We start from the raw sequence: 17,273 nt of genomic DNA on the forward strand, positions 1-17,273 counted from the left end.
GAATGATCCTATCTTGTATTAAGTTCATGACCGTATAACTTCATTTAAATTTTCTTGTGTTGCTTAGAAAAACAAATGACCTGAGATTTAGTTTTTGATATTATAAAACCCCATTTATGTGACCATTGTTCTATCATAATTGCTTTCTGCATTTTCTTTTGCATATATTCCACATTTCTACCGCTAACCCAAAAAGCCCCATCATCCGCATATAATGATTTTCCTATATTATGATCAATTTCTTTCAAAATGTCATTAATCATAATGTTAAATAGTAACAGACTATATAAACTACCTTGCGGTGTACCATTTTCTACATAATGCATACTTGACAATTCTTTACCAACTCTTATTTCAATTCTTCTACCAAACAAAAAGTCTAACACCCAATTATACAATTATATATATATTATATATATATATATATATAGTGTCGACAATCATCTGAACTCCAAGGGGTGTGCAGACTTTTTATTGTCAATGCACATTTATAAAAAGATAACATTTTATGTTACCTATTTAAACACACCATGGGCTGATTTTGAAGGGGTTACTTTGAATTACTCTGCCAATAATAAATTGTACTGTGTATTATTATGGAACACAAAAGAAAAGGAAGGAAAAGCTTGATGTAAAGAACATCCCATGTCTTTATAGATGATAAGGGTATCAACATGATATCTGGGGGTATGCCAACATGATTGCAACACTGAAGGACTTGTGATGTTTTGTGCACCTGGTAACACATGGGGAAAAATGGAGCACAAGGAAAAAAAAAAAAAATTTTCACTTGTGGGGACATTTATGGGTCTCTATGTAGAAACAGGCTTAAAAGTTTGAGAATGAGTTTTTTACAGATGAAGATTTGTTGCCATTATATTGTCAATTACATACAATTACATATGTTTATTAAATATACAAACAAAACCTTACAATGAACAAAACGTGAATGGCACAGCTGGTGTAGGGATTTTTTTTTTTTTGACCACCAGATGGTGAAGTAGAACACTAAAAATGGAACAATCAAAAAAATCACACAGGCCTAAGGCATCAATTCAGTTTGTTGTACAAATGAAGCAGAAACTTGCTTCATTATAGCTTCGTTCGACACATCTCTTAAAATCACCACACCATTATCAAAGAGCATGTGCACAGTCTCTGGCTATAAAGCCACCAAACAGGAAGTGAGTGGAGAAGAACCAGAGAGAGTGGAACACAGTCAGTACTCAGTTGAAGGCCCCCTCTGCTGCTTTGGGATCACAATTTCATTGTAGTATACAGTATTATAGCAGTTTCTTGGTCTGCTGACACAAGACTATATCTCTAGTCATTTCTTAGTAGGCTACACATAAAAATACACATAAAAAAAACAAATGGTTACAAATAAAATTGGACAGTCACACTTTTGAAGGTGTACAACATGTGCTACAGTTTACTGTACATATAGAATAGTGACTTTCCATCATCTAATGTCCAGTACATAGTACACTGTACTATATAGTTATACTGTATGTGTAAGTATAACACCCATATATGATTCATTCATTTCTCACCTCTTTCCGTTGTTGGATGCATACATTCTGATTTGTGTGCCATCAGTTTTGCTACTTAATGTTTAACTTACTCACTGTTAAACTTTTTGAGAAATGTGTGTTTGTTTTGAGTACTGAATGAATAGTTTGAGAAAGTGAGCAAACTAAAATCAGATGCACTTAAACAAATCATATGAAAATATGATCAGAGATTAAATGTAAAAATCTTCACCAGAATAAAACTGATAAAATAAATGGATCACCAGCTGAAAAATGTTAAACAATTGTCCCATTTAATACTGTTGATAAAGAGGAATATATGAATATTGGAATATTGGATATCATGTGGTATGACCTCAAAAAAACAAAAAAAAAAAAAAAAAAAAGAATTTAGTTATTTTATTTAGTTTTACATTTCATAGTGATCTTTTGTGGGAAGCTAGCTCATTTTTTTAGGTGGCCAATTTTGTGCTTGTAAATGTTGACTAAATTGGAAATATCATGTGGTGCGACCACTGCAGAGTGTTTTCCATTATAGATATATGTCACAGATTGGCAGTTTTTGTGCCCTTCACAAAGACCTGCCCCCTTTAGTTACTGTTGCTATGTCTGACAAACAGTGGCACTTTTATGCCACACATCATGCAGTGAAAAATACACCATGGCACAAAGAGGACACTCACAATGTGCTGACATACAAGACAGAGGTCAGTGTGTTAAAGTTTTTATATTTTTTTTTTTTTTTTTTTTTAAGAAATTCAAACAACAAATACTATTTTATGGCTCTTTAATGTGTCCTGACAGAACACTGTAGTGCCTCAGTTCAAGCGGCACATGAACCGATCATCTCTTCATCTTTACTAGTTATATACTACATCTATGCTATCACGAAATAAACATGAATCAGAAGGTACCCGTGAAAAGATGTCAATACACACATTTTTCAAGTTCAAGTCCACCATCAACTTTAATCTGCTCTCCTGTCTGGTTTGTTTGTTGGACAAAATGGCATATTTGGCGTTATGACTGGTGAGATTGCCTGTTAATAAATTTCCCAGCAAAGGGTCAATTGAGCAGCTGAGATTGGACAAAGTTCAGAAATAACTGGGGCTAAAGAAATGCCTGCAGTTAATGATGTGCTGCACTTTTCACACTTTTCACTTTAAATAGATTTTTAATGATATAAGGCCTTTGGAGCGACCACTCATCATGTTGTGCGACCAATAATAGGAATAACTGTATTAAAATAAAAATAAAATATCTCATTTCTGTGGTTGAAATATGAATCACCACTACAGCATGCTTTTTCAAACATTTTTATGCAATCAGTTTTAAAGCAATTTACAGGACAAATACGTTTGCTAACTACATTTACAACTCTGAAATAATAAAACAAAAATATGAGATCATTAGGTAACACTTCATAATAACATTCAGTTGTAAGTCATTTATAAGCAATTAGTTAATGATGAAATAATCACTTACAAAACAGTTATAAAAGATTACTAAGTGATGTTAACAATTTGTGTATGTTTTGTTAATTCATTTGCAAGTAATTTACGAGTAATTGGTTAATAATTAACTAATCATTTACAAAACATGACTGCATTCATAAACAATTAATAAGTGATATGTTAGTATTTTTATCTATGCTTTGCAGATTATTAAATTATAGATTTCATGTAAATCATTTACAAGTAACTAGATAATGATGAACTAATAATTTACAAAACATCACTATACGTTCACAAATGATTAAGTAATATGCTAACGATTTACAAAACTCACAGATTCCAGTTTTTTTTTTTTTTTTTTTGAGAACCCTTGAAAATATGAAAATATAAACTTTCTTTACTTTACAAAAAAAGTGAGCGCGACTTATAACAACTTTATACACAACAATGTACACAACAACTAGCTAATCAGAAAAATCTTTAGTAGTGAATATAGTAGTGTAGTGTAGTGTAGTGTTTTGAATACTACAACTTCACAACATTTGGTCACTGGCTGATGGGCCTATAAAAAGCTATGCTGTTCATATTCAACAGTCTTTCTTGATGACGGTAGTTAAGTTATGTCAAAAAAGGCATATACATAAACAACATAAGGATATCAATAGTTTCAGTAAATGCAACAATTCGAGTAACGACACCTACATTATAAGCTGTGCAAACTCAATTATGTACCTGAATGTTGTTTGATTGACAGCTGCCTTCAAAAACTTTGTTTTTTATGGGCACATCCTCCTTAAAAAACGTTTGCATATCCCAGCTGTGCTCATCTTGGCAGCTCATTTGTGTAAACACAGTTATGAGAGGATGTAAAAAGATAGGTCAAAACATCAGTGCATAACTGTTTAGACAAGAAGTCAGTGTTTCTTTCCCGATCACTGTAGTTCCTTAAATAAACTTCTACAAACTTGAATTTTCCATCTTGACTCATTATCAAACTGATGTCTCACTGGCATTTGCATTTCCATTATGGCACGGCTCATTAGCAGCAGGTTCCAGTTCATTGTCAGCACCATTAACAGATGAGTATGCAGCATCATTCACCTGTAACAAAGCAGATTCATATGTTAAAAAGAAATTAACAAGATTAATGTTTAAGTTACACAATACAAAAATAGAAGAGACCAGGATTTTTTTAAATTATTCTTTTTGATAAAATATTAACAAAAAGGACTTACAGATGCTGGTCATATAATTAGAATATCTTCAAAAAATGTATTTATTTCACTAATTCCATTCAAAAAGTGAAACTGGTATAATGTATACATTCATTCCACACAGACTGATATATTTTAAGCGTTTATTTCTTTTAATTTTGATGATTATAACTGACAACAAATGAAACCCCCATATTCAGTATCTCAGAAAATGTGAATATTATGAAAAGGTTCAGTATTGAAGACACCTGGTGCCACACTCTAATCAGCTAATTAACTCAAAACACCTGCAAAGGTCTTTAAATGGTCTCACAGTCTAGTTCTGTAGGCTACACAATCATGGAGAAGACTGCTGATTTGACAGTTGTCCAAAAGACGACCATTGACACCTTGCACAAGGAGAGCAAGACACACAAGGTCATTGCAAAAGAAACTGGCTGTTCACAGAGCTCTGTGTTCAAGCACATTAATAGAGAGGTGAAAGGAAGGAAAAGATGTGGTAGAAAAAAGTGTACAAGCAATAGGGATAACCGCACCCTGGAGAGAATTGTGAAACAAAACCCATTCAAAATGTGGGGAAGATTCACAAAGAGTGGGCTGCAGCTGGAGTCGGTGCTTCAAGAACCACACAGACGTATGCAAAACATGGGTTTCAGCTAGGGCTGCACGATTAATCGCATGAGATTGTGAGGCGTGCTTAGTCAATAAAGCCGGTACTTTGATTAGTAGTAAAGCTCCATCACGTGCATTCAGCTGGAGCGGCAATTAATACACAGAGCCGTAAATCACTGACAAGCTATGCAAAATCGCACTCATTATCACAGATGAATCGCATTCGATTATGAGCGCAATTTTGCGTAGCTTGTCAGTGATTTACGGCTCTGTGTATTAATTGCCGCTCCAGCTGAACGCACCTGATGGAGCTTTACTACTAATCAAAGTACCGGCTTCATTGACTAAGCGCGCCTCACAATCTCCTAGTTTCAGCTGTCGCATTCCTTGTGTCAAGCCACTCTTGGACAACAGACAGCATCAGAAGCGTCTCGCCTGGGCTAAAGACAAAAAGGACTGGACTTCTGCTGAGTGGTCCAAAGTTATGTTCTCTGATGAAAGTAAAATTTCCCAGGGTCCCAGAGTCTGGAGGAAGAGAGGAGAGGCACAGAATCCATGTTGCTTGAGGTCCAGTGTAAAGTTTCCACAGTCAGTGATGGTTTGGGGTGCCATGTCATCTGCTGGTGTTGCTCCACTGTGTTTTCTGAGGTCCAAGGTCAACACAGCTGTATACCAGGACGTTTTAGAGCACTTCATGCTTCCTGCTGCTGACCAACTTTATGGAGATGCAGATTTCATTTTCCAACAGGACTTGGCACCTGCACACAGTGCCAAAGCTACCAGTACCTGGTTTAAGGACCATGGTATCCCTGTTCTTAATTGGCCAGCAAACTCGCCTGACCTTAACCCCATACAAAATCAATGGGGTATTGTGAAGAGAAAGATGTGATATGCCAGACCCAACAATGCAGAAGAGCTGAAGGCCACTATCAGAGCAACCTGGGCTCTCATAACACCTGAGCAGTGCCACAGACTGATCGACTCCATGCCACACCGCATTGCTGCAGTAATTCAGGCAAAAGGAGCCCCAACTATGTATTCAGTGCTGTACATGCTCATACTTTTCATGTTCATACTTTTCAGTTGACCAAGATTTCTAAAAATCCTTTCTTTGTATTGGTCTTAAGTAATATTCTAATTTTCTGAGATACTGAATTTGTGGTTTTCATTAGTTGTCAGTTATAATCATCAAAATTAAAAGAAATAAACCCTTGAAATATATCAGTCTGTGTGGAATGAATGTGTACATTATACAAGTTTCACTTCTTGAATGGAATTAGTGAAATAAATCAACTTTTTCAAGATATTCTAATTATATGACCAGCACCTGTATATGTGGCATTTTTCTGTTTATGAATCTTCAGTCTGATCCACTGCAACACAGTGTCATATACTGTACTACAGCAATACATGTCATGATGTCTGATGCTTTAACAGCGGTATTACAATATTACTGATACTCTTATTTGCTCTTATAAAAATGTAATTTATATTTTTATGCATTTTAGTTTATTTGAGAGTCATTTGTGTGTGTTGTTTGTTTTATTTTATTTTGTTTTTTCCCTAATATTTTGCCACTGTCTCACCTGTGAAGATCTGCTTCCGTGGTGGTGATAATAAAGAATAAAAAAGGGAAACCATTCACATGTATATTTAGGTTACTCTCAAAACCTGACCAGGTTAATTACAGCTAACTAAAAACATTTCTAACTTATAATAAATGTTACTAAAATAAAATACAAAACCAAAAAAATAGGTAAGTTCATTTGCTTCAACCTGATGTAGTAAAGTAACTAAAACAAACAAACAAAAAAAAAAACAACAACAAAAAAGGAAAACTGGGTAGACATATTTAAACATAGTGTGTGTATAAATTATGTATAACAACAAAAACAGAACTAAAAGTAAAATGAAAAAAAAATACAAATAGAAACTAAGATATTTAATTATACTAAAATAACACTACATAACACATCACTAATATGAAAATGTTCATATTATACCACAGCTCCTGATGTTAAATTAAATGATTGATGTTAAAATTCTCTTTTGCAGAAAAACAGATTGAGTGCACACAATACCTGATTACAGTGCTGTGTCCTGGTTCCTGTTCCTGTTCCTGTAACCTAATTAAACACACATTATTTTGGTTAACTACAATAAAGACAAATTTTCACATATTTTAAGATTACTTTCACACAAAGAATCACATATTTACATCTTGTTAAATCATCTGTATGTAATACTCACCATTTTGTCCTGCTTGACGCCTGCGATAGTAAATCACACCAGCAACAGCTGCAGCCACTATCAGCAGAACACAAACACATATTCCTGCTACAGCACCTGAAGACAGACCTGAATCTGAAACAGATGAAGGCATACAGTCATTATTACTAGAGAGTAAATGATAATCGATCCAGTATTTAACAATATTTCTCAACATCTTTCTACGTTGGTCATCAGTTGTATGATACTGATTTAACTAAATGGTGTCACCTGGTAGGTTTTTCATTTGTTTTGTTTAGTTTTAGAAGCAGAGGCTAAAACAGCACTGTGAGCTGAGAAAAATGTGTAAAAAATTTTTTGCCTTTTTTAATAACATTAGATTAGAACTGATACTCTGACCTGCATATTAGGATGAGAGAGACTTAAATTATTAACATTAAATCCTCATTATGTATTTATTTATTTTCAAACAGGCCATGATAAAAACAATACTATCAACAAAAGTTTTTGATGGTCAGAGATTCAGTCACACAATCCAGTTTCAGTCTGGGATCTCCAGTGATGTTAGCAATGACAGTGTCATTAAAATACCATATTATCACTTTTTTTTTCTCTGTACCAGGATATAAAATATTTACTATACCAGATTTTCCCTCCACTGGCGTTTCTTTCAATTCATCTCGTTTAGAGGCAGTAACACCTGAAACACAAACCAACAGCTGCTGAAGCATCCTTCTGGAGAGAAAACTATAACAAAATAGCAGATCTGCTGATCATAATACAAGAAAGACAAGTAAAAAATTACTTTACATGCTTTTTGTTTCTTGACTTTGTCTAAAACGTATATTTTGTACTTATAAAACATAAACTTAAGAGAACTAATAATTACTGATAACAGATGCATTTAAACAGATAAGAAAAGAGGATCAGGCATTAAATGATGAGAAACCACAATAATGTGATTTAACACATATAACCTGCTTTTAACATTCATTAAATGACTCACTGTAGACAGCAACTTTGAAGATCTTTTCACTGTCGTTGTCACTGTCCCTGTAGATCTCTAGTGTATAGCGTCCAGAGTCTGTGGTTCTGGTGTTCATGATGGTCAGAGATCCAGTCTGATGATCCAGCTTCAGTCTGTCTGTGAATCTTTCAGTGCCATCATTACACTGAACACCTGTACAGATCTTACTGAGATCTCCAGTGATTTGAGCGATACGTGTGTCATTAAAATACCATTTAATCTTTTCGTGTTGGTCTACTTTAACATCAGTGTGTAGAGTGACTGGATCTCCCTCCGTCACTGACACTGGCACTTCATCTGCACCAACACAAAGAGCACCTGGAGAAGAAATTAACAGTTAATTATAATTAAATCTGGTATAGTGGGACAAAAATATACAACAACAATGCACCGTGACCATGTTGTTCATGCCAGGTTCTGAAACAAATGCTCAAATTGAGCCAGGTGTGAGAACACCTGAACATTTTAATAAAACACTAGACTCAATCATGTCAAATTACTACTTGTACTTGTATTTTAGTTTACATAAACAGCAGTCAAAGTTTATAGTATATATATATATTATATGGAATTAAGACTAAGAAATGTATGTATTATGTAAGGCTCATCTGGAATGTTTGTTACAGAACCTGGTGCATTTGTTCGGTTTGCTGAGGGATGCATAAACAGGCCAACTGGGCTCAGATCTGCACTAAAACTATCAGCCTGAGATCCCCTGAAAGAGGAGTATTTGTTGTGGTGAGAACGCAATCCAACCCAATGGACCAACAAAATAATTTATTAAGGGAAATCATTATTTACAAGTTATTGTAAATTATCGACTCCAATGGATCCGTGCTTTTGACATGATTCACATCTGAGTTTTCATTTAACAGTCAATTTTCATTTCAGTTACAACATACCATTTCAATCTGCAACAAATTATAAAAAAAAAAATAAATAAATAAGCATGACAGTAATTACAGCCAATGTAAATAATAATAATTATAATAAGCAAAATGACTATGTAAATAGGCTATGTAAATAAAACATTGAAAAACTTTAAAGGGAAACAATAGCCTATTAACTGGCTATTTCCAGTACCAGCTGCACCATCATCTAGTCTCTCACATCCATATGGCAGCCTGTACAATATGTTTAAATTCTAATAAATAAATAAATAACAGATGACACAAATTAGTAATTGTGGTGCTTCTAATTAAGTGATAAAAATCAGTTGCAAATGTTGTACAAAATACACATACTCATCTTTGCACCAATAAAATATCCAACAATTTATGTTTTACTATCAAATTATATGTAATATCTAATAATTATTAGAATTTAATTTCAAAACGTGATGAATGATGTGGAAGCTTAGCCTTGAATACATATTTGACATCCGACAGGAAACGTCTTTAAGGCTTATTGCCAATGAACAAACAGTCTAAAAAATGCATCTTGCAGATGTAAATTCAGATGTCAAATAGACTTATCCGTGTTATAATCAAATAAGAAACCATGTCACGTGTTTCCAAAGTCGTTTTACGAGAAAATAATGATTAAAACAACGTGTAAATAACATTACTACATTCATCAAATAAGACAGCTAGTCTCTGACAAAACATGTACCACGTTTTTATGATTGACCTTACTACTGTCCACTTCCTGGTATACTAAGACATTTCCTTTAAACATAAAAATGCTCAGCATAACTTTCGTTTTCAAACATTAAAACTGGTTAACCATGTTAAAGATCATAACAAATGTGTGTCTTACCAAGCACGACCAAAACACACGTCCCCAAAACGACAGAATTCATTTTCACCGAAAAAATGCTAATTAATTCAATGGAACGAAAAGCTTTTTTTTCCGAAAAGGTTTTGTTCCAACGCCACCACAACTAAATCTACCTTAATCTAAAAAACCGAAAGTAAAACATGTCGACGTATCGTCAGAGCTGCTCCCGCTTCTGCTGTTGTGCGCGTACCCGGTAGCTGCTGATGTCAAATACGTCACGAGGAGGGACTTGTTCACTACACATCTCACCAGATGGCGATGTTTTTCAGTCCTAGCCTGAAAGGGCGCAATGAAAAATAAATGCAAGTGCATCTACTCAATCATAAAAACTGATGTTACAAAAACTGTCATCAGAAAATTGACAAATGTCAAATGATATCCTTCAGTCACAAAGTTGCCACAATTAGTGTTATGGGCACAGAAGAAGGGGTCACTAAACCAGTTACTCATCTCATCTCATCTCTCCTGTCTCATTTGAAGATACCCGCATTAGACATCTCTACCAAATAAAAGCATTAGAATGCTTGGAAATTATAATGCATTATGGTATTTGCATAGTTATTAGTCGCTATGCTGAAAAAAAATAAATAAATAAAACAGATTTTAAATGAAAACAGTAAATTATTTTCTCAATTTCTTGTACAGGTTTTAAAGTTTTGTTAAATTTAATTTTTTCTTTCTCTGTGTCAAAACGTTTCTCATCATGATTCAATGTTTCTGTAGTAAATTAAAGATTAAATGGTCATGTTTCTGTTTACAGTGTAGCTGTCACGAATCATGCCTCTGTGGTCCCTCTCACTCACCTCCAGAATAATATTGACACACTCACACCGGACTTTCCCATAATCCCTGTGCCTGGGACTGACTGACACTCCACCTGTTCCCCATTTACCGTCCTGTTTAAGCCTCACACTCACTCCTTGCAACTGCGAGGTGTTGTTCTGCACGGCTGGCATTTACTACTGTTCTACTGTTAATTTTATCGCGCCTGCGTGTGCACCTTTGATCTCTGCCTATTGTTTCTGCCTCCATTGCCTGGAGTTGACCTGTGATTGTTTCCAACCTGCCCTGACCCTCAGCCTGTTTTGTAACCACATCTCTGTTTTGTCTTTGCTATTACTATTGCTGGTGATCAACGCCTGCCTGTTTGTATTACTGCTTTCATTTAATAAAGCCACAGATGCACTCTTAAAAATAAAAATGCTTTAAAAGGTTCTTCACAGCGATGCCATAGAAGAACCATTTTTGGTTCCACCATCCTGCAAGAATCTATAGTCTGCCTTGACCCAGATTCTACTATCCACAATATGTTTGTTCATGCTCATTTCTCAAAATGGCTTAATTATTAGAGAAGAAGAATTCGACAATTATGTTGTTTCTAGACAATTTGGGAAAATCGGATCCTGAGCAAATGACGACCAATTGCAGAATGAGATTGGGTGTGGGACACTGAGAACCATCTCAGACAAAGGGGTGCCAGAACTAAATTAACATACAGATTACAGCTGTTGCAACAGGAGCAGCTTCATTTAAATGAAGGGTAGTAAACTGTAACTATATAAAAGGTCTGAACTTAGGATGTTCTGGATTCATTCTGACTCAACTGAATCCAAAGTTATTCTTCATCAAGATCTTTGACGTCCTCACTTTTTCTTACAATCCTGTTCTTACCTTTTATAATCTGAAGAACCTTCTTTGGCCACAAAGAAACTTTTGTGAAACAAAAAAGTTCTTCAGATGTTCAAAAGTTCTTTATGTAACCATTAAGACAGAAATGTTCTTCTATGACATTGTGAAGCACCTTTATTTTTAAGAGTGTGGATCCCAACTCTTTGTTACAGTATCAGCATATTATTCAGTTTATTGGTGTGTTATATATTTAGTGTTGAGAGATGTTCAGCTGTCAATTTGTATAGTTTAATTATTTATAATGGGTAAGAATTGATTTACTTACTGCTGTAAAACTATTCTGTGAGGGGATCAACTGCAAGGTTCATAGCACCAAATTACAAAGAGGCTCTTCAAACACATGAAACAATGCATGCAAGATGTTTGTCCAATTGATCAAATAACACTTCAGACCACAGGTTTCAGTTCGACTCTGCTGAGCTGTTTGTCACACCTTTTTTTTTCATTTGTAACAATTAAAAGACAGATTTATTTTGAATTTTACATAAGTGCCAAGAGATCATTTATAATTTATATAACCGTTGGAAAGGCGGGGCTTAGGACACCTGTCAATCATAGCCATGACGCAGCAAAATGAAGCGAGAGAGAGAGACATGTCCCGGGAGCGGGAGAAATAATCGCCCTTTGTGTGTGTGCGTCTGTGACTAATTGTGAGTACCCGCTCGCCTCTATAGGCTGTTCTTGTTCATTCTAATATTCCGTTGCGAGAAGATGAGGTGTTTATCTGCTGTTCGCGATTGAACGTGAAATGAGTGTACGGCTATGCTAACGAATTCACCGCATTCACGTGCTGTGTTTACAAATATGACATCGCTATTTGTATTCCCATCCTGTTCTGTATGTTTATCCATCTCATTATGCTGCTATATTGGGAATTATTACTGTGAAGTTTATATATAGGTACTTTAATTGGTTGTTGTGAGAGATTTATTGCAAGTATCCGGGCACTTTCAGTTTGACGTGCCGATTGTGTTTACATAAAAGAGCACCGCACTATTGTTTTGTACATCACCACAGAACGTTGATACTGAATACTGTATTTACATAGTATTTTTGTATAGATTAATGTGATTTGTTTTGATACAGAAGTAATGTTATGCTGATAATTTCTTTATTTCTGTTTTATTGTAGAACCACGCACATACACCCTTCAATGCATTTTCAGTGTTCAATAAACCTCTTTGATTGACGTTTACCGCCTGATCCACTCCTGTGTTCTAACCGACACACCAAGAGGAAGGCTAAAGAAATTAGAACCACCTCAGAATACAATCCTAGTTAAGCTTCTCAACAATAACTTTCGAAAAGAGTGTATGCATTTGACACACTAAAAGTGTCAAGCTCTACCATGGGTAGAGAGTTTCTAGCTGAGTCTCTAGATTTTACTAAACAACTAAGGAAAATGGTTTGCAAGTTTGTTTTGTTCTCTTTGTGCTGGTGGCGTTTGACTGGTAAGTTCTACAATATTTTTTTTTAATGTCTTCATTACTCTAATTTCAGAGAAATAAAGCTGCTATAACTGTTCAAATTAGAAAACTTTAATTTCCTGTTCTTCTCAGATACATTGAATCAGTATGATTGTGATATTGTTATTAGTTTTCACAACAATCTGTACAGATTAAGGTGTCAGTTCACATTTAGATACACACTACAACTGATTTCTGGCTCTGTAAATCAGCAAATGTCTTCATTTGTTCCTGTATGTTCATCAGGTGTGTTTGGTGAGTCAGTGTCAGTGATGGAGGGAGATTCTGTAACTCTGAACACTGATGTTACTGAAATACATGAAGACGATGATATTCTGTGGAAATTTGGAGCTGAAAAGTCTGTCATAGCTCAAATCAAGAGAGAGAACCAAATCTTCCGTGATGTGAGATTCAGAGACAGACTGAAGCTGAACAGACAGACTGGATCTCTGACCATCACAAACATCATAATTGAACATGCTGGACTCTATGAAGTAAAGATTAGTGGAGTGAAACGGTCAATAAAAACATTCAGTGTTTCTGTCTATGGTGAGTAAAAAACTAATTTGTTCTTGTTTAATTAACACAATATATCAGGTTAAATATAAGTTAAGTTCAATCAACAGCATAATGTTATTGATACAAAAAAAAAAAAATTCCCATTTCTTGTGGGGTGGGGGGGGTAGCTGTAATAATGGAGGTTTACAGCAAGAAATTTAGAGGCCAATATCTGGACAATTTAAAAGCAGAAATATGGTGCTTAAATTTGATTAAAATATAATTGATATACTGTATATATAAAATCAATTTTAATATACGTTTTCTTTAAAAAAAAAAAAAAAAAAGTCCTTTTGTCAAAAATTGACCATTGTCAGGGTCATATTTTTCCAAGTGGAATATTTTATTATTATTATTATTATTATTCTCATGTTTTCTAGCTCGTCTGCCCACTCCTAACATTACCAGATATTCTTCACAAAATATTTTGTCATCATCATCATCACAGCAGAATTGTTTATTGCTGTGTTCAGTGTTAAATGTGAGTGATGTGAGTCTCTCCTGGTACAAAGGAAAGAGTTTATTGTCCAGCATCAGTGTGTCTGATCTCAGCATCAGTCTCTCTCTACCTCTGGAGGTGGAATATCAGGATAAAAACACCTACAGCTGTGTGATCAACAATCCCATCAGCAACCAGACCACACATCTGGACATCATTCAAATCTGTCATATTCGCTCAGGTACGATAGTGGTGATAGCAGTGATTATTTATTGATTATTTTAAGCTGATCTCTGCTTTTAACATTAAAATATACAATCATTAAAAGGATAGTTTATCCAAAAATGAAAATTACCCCATGATTTACTCACCCTCAAGGAATTCTAGGTATATGTGACTTCTTTCATGATGTTCTGATGTTTTCTTTTCTGATGTTCTTTCAGACGAATACAGTCAGAGTATCATTAAAATGTGGCCTGGGTCTTTCAAGCCTAATAATGACTGAATGGTGGTTGATATTTTGAAAGCAAAATCAAATGCATCCATCCATCATAAAAAGTGCTCCAAACTGCTCCGGTGGCTTAAAAAAGGCCTTCTGAAATGAATCGATGTGTTTGTGTAAGAATAATATCCATTTTTAAAACTTTGTAAACTGTAATTTCAAACTTCTGCTAACTGTCGTACACACATTCAGGAGAGAGTGGCATTCCAGCAGATGATGTAGGATGTAGGCATAGCATAAGCTCAGGTTAGAACATGCTAATCTCGTGAGAACCATGTTTTGTTTACAGAAAAGGAAAACCAGTCTCCTGTTGGCTTATCAAATCAAATCAAATCACCTTTATTTATATACCGCCTTTAACAATACAGAATTGTGACAAGGCGGCTGTACAGTATTAAATAGGAAATAGTACATCAACAATGCAAAGGGCAACAGTAAACACTCAATTTTTAGGTAAAGGTAGTTAATCAAATACAACAAAATAAAATATTGTGTGAAGATAAAGTGAAGATAAAGTGTCCCCAACTAAGCAATCCAGAGGCGACAGCGGCAAGGAACCAAAACTCCATCGGTGACAAATGGAGAAAAAAAACCTTGGGAGAAACCAGGCTCAGTTGGGGGGACGTTTTGTTCACATTTATTCCCTGCCATGTCTTGTTTTTCTCTTCACTAGTTGTATCACGTGTATTTTCATATAGAAATTATAAATGTTGATCCCACCCTTCTGTGCTCTTTTATGTGTCATTTACTGCTTATGTTTTATCCTTATGTATCCTTATTTTATCTTATGTAGAATATGTATGCATGCTTATGTTTTATGCTTATGTAGAAAATGTAACTAAATGTCGGGTGCTTTGCAGTATCACACACAATAAACAAATTCGGCACAAGCACATCATCACTGTCTATTGTCCAAAGCAACGATCACATCCCTAATAATAGCGATTCCTCAGATCTTGTCCTGGAGTGTCCTAATATTGTGTTAGAGTCCCCTACAACAAATTTAAATGCATCAGAAGATATTTAAATGCATCAGAGATATTTAAACTTTTTTCTCAGAATATACATAGTCATTTGTCAATGATTTAGAAACAGTTCATTAGAATCTGTTTTGAGCATAATGTCTGTCAGACCGTCCCTTCCGTAAACCTACTCTGCTCTGATTGGTCAGCTGGCCAAACCTGCTGTAATTAGTACAGAGAGGAGCATTTGAGCAAGTTAGTGAGCTCTACCATCAGTGTTGGTGTGGTGTTTTTGTCTGCGGTTGTTTTTGATGTGGCAGGCTGAAACGACCCCAATAATGTCATATTTAGCCCCTGGAATGCAAACAAAAAGTGTATATTTTACACCCTGAAACCCGATTGGGCTAGTTTTGAATAGCAATTGGATTTTGCTGTAAAAACCTGGCAACCCTGCATGCACCTTTACATAAAACAATAATATAGCAAGTAAATTGTGCCCACAGCTAAAGTTTAGCTGCTAAAGTGTAAACACTTAACAACACAATAATGGTGGATACATTAGCCAAGTGCTAACGTGACTAACTGATGAAAATATACAGTTTGTAAACCAAAATATGTCCAAGTTACATTCTTTATTATTAAACATTTTAGTAATTAGATTATTAGTATTAGTAATTAGAACAATGACATTCTACATTAATCAACACATTCTTACGAAATAGTGTGTTCACAGCTGTTTCAGCAAGTAATACTGTGGTTTACCTGGATACCTAAAGCTGCATTAGGTATCCATTGCATATTAGCACAAAAATATTTAAAGGGGTCATCGGATGTTAAGTTCACTTTTACATGTTGTTTGAACATTAATGTGTGTTGGCAGTGTATGTACAAATCTACCCTATAATGATAAAAATCCATGCAGTGGTTTTTAATTAATCTGTAAAAATAATATCCCCTTTTTCAAATCGAGCCGTTCTCAGATGCCTGTCGGTGTGGCGTCACACAGACAGAGGCCGCTCCCACAATTGACATGAGTGTTTTACCTCAGATCAGTCCACCCTCTTTGTTTCGATGCCTGAGCAGGGATTGACAAGGTAAAAAGGGTGTTGTTTTACACTACCATTGCGAATTTTTAACCAAAGCATATTATAGACTTTTCATTAAGACCCTAAAGCAGGGGTCACCAAACTTGTTCCTGGAGGGCCGGTGTCCTGCAGAGTTTACCTCCAACTTTCTGGAGCCTTGATTAGCTGGTTCAGGTGTGTTTGATTAGGGTTGGAGCTAAACTCTGCAGGGACACCGGCCCTCCAGGACCGGATCTGGTGACCCCTGCCCTAAAGAATCATATCAACTTGTGGAAAATGGGCATCCGATGACCCCTTTAAAGATATTTTGAGCACTCACTTGAAAATGTACACATAACATATCAATCGTACTTAAAGGCTGTGATTCAGAGATGCTTGTTGGTCCAAATAAGGAGGTTTAGAAGTCAAAGAAGATAAAAGACAAAATTAAAAAAGCAGTCCTTGGTACAATGACAAGAACAACAAAAGGTTTGAATTGTATTGCTGTGGTATAATGGGGAAAAAATTAATTTTAACCACTGATTCTTTACATCATCTTTTGGCAATGAAAATATAACAAACTTGCTTGTCTCTTCTCAACATAATCTAAACACAATTCAATTCAATTCAATTCTCAATTCATATTGCTTTATTGGCATGACATACTTATACATATTGCCAAAGCATTGTACATAGCAAATACAAATCAAAACAAAAATACATATAACATACATCCATAAATAAAC

At 35.1% G+C, this 17,273-nt stretch overlaps 2 protein-coding genes across 3 annotated transcripts; one reads left to right on the forward strand and one right to left on the reverse strand.

Moving 5' to 3' along the window:
• Nucleotides 1-2,868: 2,868 nt before the first annotated feature.
• Nucleotides 2,869-10,004, reverse strand: LOC127159633 (uncharacterized). Of its 2 annotated transcripts, none has more exons than XM_051102422.1 (6): nt 9,827-10,004; nt 8,048-8,386; nt 7,685-7,741; nt 7,063-7,176; nt 6,894-6,925; nt 2,869-4,087 (listed from the first exon to the last, which is right to left on the reverse strand). In XM_051102422.1, the coding sequence occupies exons 1-6, from the start codon at nt 9,867-9,869 to the stop codon at nt 3,977-3,979; spliced, it is 696 nt and encodes a 231-aa protein (XP_050958379.1). In that variant the 5' UTR covers nt 9,870-10,004; the 3' UTR covers nt 2,869-3,976. The 2 variants fall into 2 exon arrangements, with proteins under 2 accessions (XP_050958379.1, XP_050958380.1); XM_051102423.1 differs by having other exon boundaries at nt 3,965-4,087; nt 6,894-6,938.
• Nucleotides 10,005-12,103: 2,099 nt separating this feature from the next.
• Nucleotides 12,104-15,396, forward strand: LOC127159632 (SLAM family member 5-like). Its single transcript, XM_051102421.1, has 5 exons — nt 12,104-12,186; nt 12,668-12,987; nt 13,249-13,551; nt 13,941-14,240; nt 14,443-15,396. Exons 2-5 carry the CDS (start codon nt 12,885-12,887, stop codon nt 14,502-14,504), a joined length of 768 nt encoding a protein of 255 aa, XP_050958378.1. The 5' UTR covers nt 12,104-12,186; nt 12,668-12,884; the 3' UTR covers nt 14,505-15,396.
• The last annotated feature ends 1,877 nt before the right edge of the window (nt 15,397-17,273 follow it).

Source organism: Labeo rohita, unplaced genomic scaffold, assembly GCF_022985175.1.
Source record: "Labeo rohita strain BAU-BD-2019 unplaced genomic scaffold, IGBB_LRoh.1.0 scaffold_238, whole genome shotgun sequence".
Taxonomy (NCBI): Eukaryota; Metazoa; Chordata; class Actinopteri; order Cypriniformes; family Cyprinidae; genus Labeo; species Labeo rohita.